General features: G+C 35.1%; 1 protein-coding gene across 1 annotated transcript in view; it reads right to left on the minus strand.

Moving 5' to 3' along the window:
* Positions 1 to 5,156, minus strand: part of LOC104492737 (ubiquitin carboxyl-terminal hydrolase 25-like) — a gene marked incomplete at its 3' end in the record, with an annotated part of 18,368 nt that extends 13,212 nt beyond the window's left edge. Inside the window, exons 1-4 of the mRNA XM_010135325.1 lie at positions 5,025 to 5,156; positions 2,145 to 2,282; positions 1,190 to 1,266; positions 368 to 441 (exon numbers count right to left, since the gene is read on the minus strand). Of these exons, the coding sequence (XP_010133627.1) occupies positions 368 to 441; positions 1,190 to 1,266; positions 2,145 to 2,282; positions 5,025 to 5,156 (421 nt within the window). The remainder of the gene's footprint in view (positions 1 to 367; positions 442 to 1,189; positions 1,267 to 2,144; positions 2,283 to 5,024) is intronic.
* Positions 5,157 to 6,871: the final 1,715 nt, after the last annotated feature.

The following is a 6,871-nucleotide window of genomic DNA, read 5'->3' on the forward strand; positions in this document are numbered from 1 at the left end:
AGAGAGAGAGAGAGAGAACTAGCTCAATGAAATACAGCAACTTGCTTTCTGTTTACTGTTAGTAAGTGGGAAAAGTGCCCTCTACAATTTCTCATCAGCATCTCACCCTAACACCTACTACATTTAAGTGCATACACTCAGCTTCTGAAAGTTATCCGAACAGTATTTCTGGACCACTGCAGCTCATTACATTTACCTTCAATCTGATATTCTCAGGACAAACCTTTTGTCACAGACTGAATGTGCATTCTCTGAACACACTTCTGTAGAAGCAGCTAAAATGCTACAGCTGCATCATTCGCCTGTGTACTTAGACAAACACTGGACAGACAACAGCATGGCAGTGCAAGCAAATTCAGATGCATACCTTCAAGTACACCTACTGCTAGAAATCGCCCATAAAACAACTCCACCATTGGGTTCTTTGGTTTCTCTCCATCCCTGAAAACAGAAAGCATGTTAGTGCAAAATTCAAACACGAAGCTACAAATTTTTATAAAACTATGAACAGAATATTCTGAATTAATTATGGAAATGCTCCCTCTTATTCAGTTACTGTTCACTTAGTTTTGTACCTTCCTCTAATGAAAATAACAATGATTCACATATTTGCAATGATAAGTATATTCTGAGAATTAAGTTTTAGAACTGTTTCATTCTAGAACAGATTTGTTTCATTCTAGGAAAATTTATGTAAATCACATTCAACTCGTGAGTGGTTAAATTGTATGAAATCCTTGTAAAAACTATTTCCTGTAACATATTCCTAGCATATATCTAGAAACAATTATGTTTCAAATGACAGTTTACAGATATTCACTTACAGAAATGATAAGTATTCACTTCTGAGAAGAGAAACAGAAGCAAGGTTTTGATTTAAGCTACAGGATTGAAAAGCAAAACTGCATTTAAATGAAAAAAGTCTAATTGATTACGTACAAAACACATCTCTTTATATACTTTGGACTTAATTCAGCAAGATTTCTAACATGAAATAAGAAGGTGAAAAAAGACAATTTATGGAAAATCAACAGGTATTGGCATACATGGAAAAAACACACTTGTTCTAGAACAAGCTATAGAGTTGGATTTTTTTTCAGCCATACAGTGAGCCATGGATGTTTGATTGTCTGGTTTGCTTTTTCTAATGAAAATGTTCAATATACAAACCTAGCCAAAAAAATCTTACCTCTCTTCTTCAGCTTTAATTTGGAAGGCATCTTCTAGCCAATCTAATAATTTGTGTGTAAACTCACTAACATCTTGCTGTTGAAAAATACAGAAAGATTAGTGTATGTTCACATATGTAACAGAACTCACTGAAGTGTCACCTTACAAGATCAGTACAGCAGTACTGCCCTCCACAAGAGCTCCAAAATCACACTATATCTAAGATTATACTATGATAGGTTTTTCATGAGAGGCTCTTGGAGTGCTCTAAGGCTCTGATGTTCTTCAGCCACTGTTCTGTGATCCTTATGACTTAGGCTAATCTTTCATACCATGTTAGTCCAAAGGCATCTTATGAATCCCATTGTTCAAACCCTTTGGTATCTAACAAATGGTGACTAATATTATTTTCATCAAGTACTAAATTCAGCATGCGGTTGTAATGAAACACCTTAGCCGCATAACCTAATGTGGAAAAAATAAACCATCTGAAGAAACAAAGTGTTTCACAGAGAAGCCAAATACACCCACTGTGATTTAAGCAAGGATCTTGAATGTCAGTATGAGGAACCTCCAAACCCAGTATCTACACAGACAAGTAGCATACAAGGACTGTACCAGCCCTGGATGTACTGTTAGATCAGAAGAATAAAGATCTTTCAAAAACCACAGACTTAGAAGCTAAACTAAACCCTAAAAGCAACAATATGAAATTACTAGTTAGTTTCTAAAGTAAGGAGAAGGTATACTGAATACCATAGTCATGCTGGCTGGAATTTTTTTATTATTTTATTTATTTTAATATAAGTTACTAGAGATCATATGATAATAGAGAAAAAGCTTAAAGACCATGATAATTAGAAGTTTCTCTTCTGTGGACATTTTGAATTTTTTTGCACATTTTAAGTATTTCCTATTGCCAGATGACCATGGGAAAACACACATAAGCTTGAGTGAAAATACATAGAAAATACCTGTTGGGAATCATTTGATTTGAAAGCATCTTTAAGGATTTCAACAGCTCTTGATGGGTCAACATATTTTCTTTTTGAACCAACTAGAAGTGCAAAGAGGTACCTCAATTCACGCATGAAAGGCAGATTCCTATGTTCCTGCATTTGAAGAAGAATTAAAAATATTTAACAAAGTAGTAACAAAAATCTACTTTACAGAAGTGTTACCTAATGAACTGAGAGTATATCCAGCCTATGATCATCATATTGTACTACAGTACTAGTAAAGTACTACAAGTAAGATAACCAGCGTAGTGTTGCATGCCTTTTACTTGTCAGTTTTACAAAATAATGTTGTTTTCTGAGAAGAAAAACACATTTCAGAAACTGAAATCACATCTGGATGTGGCTGTTTGACTTGAAATGGGACCGAATGGACAAGTGAAGTTACACGTAAGATAGTCCAGAGACTCATGAGGCCTTAAGTAACACACTGCAGCAATAGGCACTGATTCTACTGAAACAGGTATTCCTCTACACCTCTAGCAGAATTTCTTGAGCCTACATACTGCCTAGTACCTTTTCAAGCTTATTTTTTTCTGGTGACTAAACTTCTAAGGTGCACGCAAATCAATGTTATTTCTCTTGACAGAAGTAAGAGAAATAGCCTGATCTCCTTTCCACCTGTTTTTTTAAAATACAGTTCATGGGGATATATGGAGTTCTTTCTCTGGTTTCCAGGAGAGAAGCAGAAGAAATACCTTCTGCCTGTATAATGAAAAGCAAGTAAACTGAAACACAAATCCATCACACTATAGATTAAACCACAGGTTACAAACGCTGGGGAGACTGGATATCACTCATACAACTAAGTTGATAGTTGACAAATACTTGTGAAATTAAGATCTGTGTGATATCTACTTGTACTCAGAACAAAGCATCAAAGTCAGCACAGATGTCAGATGCTGATCAAACTGGAATTACTTGATGACAAACTATTTCACATCCTCATCAAATAGCTGACTCAGTTACTCCTATTTCAATTCAATATGCATAAAGCTTTTTGTACATAAAGTCTGTTTTATTTCAGCTTTAAAAACTGCGTGGTGAATTGGAGTAAGTTCCACATAATACCTAAAAAAATTCTTCTAGTCATATAAATATTAAGATCAAAATTTATACCAATGACTTATGGATTAAAAATTTTACATGCCAAATTATTAATAGCATTTGGATTCAATATGTTGATAGGAAAGAACAAAACCACCCCACTATGCAATCAATATTCCCTTAAGTACAACCATGACCCTAGCATTAAACTCTTATTTTCCACCAACTGGAAGAAAACCAGGAAGTCAACCAAGTCTTGAAAATCTGATGGCCTTTACTAGCAAGGAAGTTTTTTCCTAGAGAATCTCAGTCACATACAATACTTAATACTACAATAAAAATAAAACCCAAAACAAAACTAAGTTAAGATAGTTTGAAAGCAAGGAAGAAGATGGAAGTAAACTCCAGGGCTCTTTTTTTGTCAACCAGTAGCCCATATTGCAACTGTCAATCAATTTCCGTCTAGTTGTCTTCACCTTATAAAGAAATAAAAGCATCATATTTGGGGGTATGCATACTTATTTCTTCTATTTGTCTAAGTTCCTCCTAGTGAAGAGATGTTTTTTCCTAAATTCTTCCCAAAATATATTTCAACACTAAGACAACATTTTTCCAACTATAGATAAGACAGGTGAGTACCTCAAATAATAATGTTATTTCATTCTGGAATTTAAGGTAACAAAGGAGAAGATACAAACTAGTGTCAGATATTCTTACTAGTAGGCTTGCAGAAAGAAATGTTTCTGCACAAATCTAGATACTTGCCCGGTGTCACAATATTTCACACAGCTTTAATATTTTGTCTGTCGTGGTCAAAATTTCTAGGAGATAGCACTTTGGAATTACTAAAGGTATTTAGCTGTTAGCGTCAATGCTTGGGTGAGACATTTTTCAGAGAACAGCTTGTTATTATCTATTTCATACTACCTCTTGGATGCCAGATGCCTTTTAAGCCCTGAAAATGAAGGTAAATAACTGAGTACTGAAGGCTATTACTAAAACAAATTATATGACGAATAACGAAATACCAGGCAGACAGACAATCTAAAAACAAACAAAAAAAAATATTTCAGTACAACTCTTTGATCAAGCATGACTTTATCCTGTCTCTCTTACTAAAATACACTGTCCTGTCACCCTCTAGTGACATGTTCCCAATACTACCCATGTTATATTTGCACAACATCTCACCATCTAAGGCAAACATTTTTTTCCTAAAAAAATACCCAAACAAAACCCCCAAAAAAGCCCAACCAAAAAAAAAAAATCCAAACAAAACATCCAAGCCCAGGTGAGAACTTGCTCTTTGAATGGCATAAAGGAGGGCAGAGAACAAATTATACAGTTCTGTCTGAACATTCAACTTCCCTTTTACGGTATGTACCTACAGGTTTAGAAAATGGACACTATCTTCTCTATGTCTGTTTTATTTTGCTTTTGCAATTGCAGCTCTTTTGCCAGTGAACATTCCAGCCATGCCTGAAGTGCCAACTAAGAACACGCCAACAACATGCTCCCTTTTTGAAGTCCCAAAGAAAGGGGCAAAAGGCAATAGCCTAATTTCTGGATATGCAGTGCAGGCCCTTACTAAAAATCAGGGCATGAAGCGCATTCACACTTCATACAGCCACTTCCTCTTCCCATTTCTTTTTACTCTTTCATAATCTAGAAACCAAGGTGTCCCCATGTATCTTTCCTCAGAGGGCATCCACCAAGAAAGAAAAATTGGTCTGTTTTGTCCCTCAGTACAGGACCATTCAGCCACCAGGGTAAGTCAGCTTCTAATTTTACCTTCTGATTTCGGGGCAAGTCTTGTGCATTTGCAGGAGGATTGAAATTCAAAACTAGTCTTCGAAACTCCAGTAGGTTAAATAATGACTGAAATGAAAAAAATTTTAAAAGTTTAAGCACTTCTACAAACATTACAAAATTCTTCCAAATATATCTTAGCGAAATAAACTAAATAGCAAACATGTGCAGTGCTAAGGTTTCATTTCAGAAGCTAGATTATTTCAGTCTAAATTTGCTAAACGTATTTTCACCAGAAGATAATTATTTTTGCCAAGAAAACAGCATAATCAAAAACCCCACTTCTTTACACTTAATCACGTGTAATAAATGGAATGATAATTTTATATAATAGGTAAATTAATTTTTACAAGAATTTTATCAGCTGTATAACTGTCAGTTTTCAAATTAAAATTAAAGCTCATTTAGCCATGTAAAATTCATCTTGTAGCCACTCTGTCAACTACCTCCTCAGTGCAGAGAGTACATCTTTCTATAAGCAACTTAAACCCACTTGAAATTATCTTTTTTGATTCTGTCCACTCCTCTCATTATTACAGGATCTGAATGACATACATTACAGTAAGCAAACTAGGTTATACATCTTTACCAGTAGGGAACTGATAACATCCTCATTTTATGAACAGTAAAACATAAAAATAGGTGTCTTACAGGCACACCTAGAAAGAACCCCACAGTGTAACATAGAGCCTGGATCCAAGAGAGTACAAACGATGATGACTCTGGGTTGCAAAAAATAAAAGTCCAAAGCAATGGCTGAGATCCGAAGTCCTCAGCACTTGTATAGCTGCATCATCGCTTTTCTGTACAGGCAGAAAACACTTTGACTAAAGTTCACTTCACTACCACAGATTAGAATTTTGTTGAAGAAAGGGTAGCAGGAAAAGTCTGAAGTATTTTAAACATGCTCATCAGAAAAACACAGTAGAGATTTGCCCTCATATTCATATCCTTTGGTTTTACAATCTATACTTGACTTTTTGTTTGGGCTTTGGGTTTTTGTTCCCTGATCACATATTAGCTATTTATTTTTGAAAGGCAGAGCTTGCCTACTCCAGCAATAGACTTTGATTCTGCAACTTGTCCTAAAGACTTAAGTCACAAACCACAACATATTTAATGGGATTTCAACCCCACAGTGCCAAGAAAGAGAAACCCAAATTGTGATAAGGTACTCCATTTATTCTAATAATTTAGAACAGACTGGAAGGAAAAAAATGAGTATTTGAAAAGTTGTAATGATCTCGACTCCCCTCTTGAAAGAGCTTGTACCAAGTTAAACCTCTTCCCATATCCCACAGTATACAGCATCTTCAGCGAAATAAAAAGGCTAAAGCTGTCTTTAGTAACATTTTTTAGAGTTAAAAATAATTAAAAGAAAAATTAAAACACCAACTGAGAAAGACCATTTTAACCTTGCTAAATCAATACAGACAGTTGAATAGTCAAGCTTTTTTTCCCCGTTTTGCTGTTCAAAACACAGGTTCTGCTGTTATCCATCCTTGCACAGAGGGGAGATTAAAACAAAGTCCTTTGTTTACTTACTTAAAGCATAGAATATGTTAATATTTAAATCAAGTGTCATTCTAGAAGCTGATACTAATGGAAGTTATGTCTCATGATGTAACAGCATTCCACTGGTGGGCTTTTCATCAAGCAAAACATAGCAATGTCTTACATACAAAATAAACCAGCTGCTCTAATATAAAGTCCAAAGATTGACTTCTCTCCATTACTAATCCAAGTGCCATCTAAGTGCCAAGCAGCTGAGCTGACCGATGTCATAATACGCATACATGAATTAAGTACAGAAAACCATACTACAGTTT

Source organism: Buceros rhinoceros, unplaced genomic scaffold, assembly GCF_000710305.1.
Source record: "Buceros rhinoceros silvestris isolate BGI_N320 unplaced genomic scaffold, ASM71030v1 scaffold38334, whole genome shotgun sequence".
NCBI classification, from domain to species: domain Eukaryota; kingdom Metazoa; phylum Chordata; class Aves; order Bucerotiformes; family Bucerotidae; genus Buceros; species Buceros rhinoceros.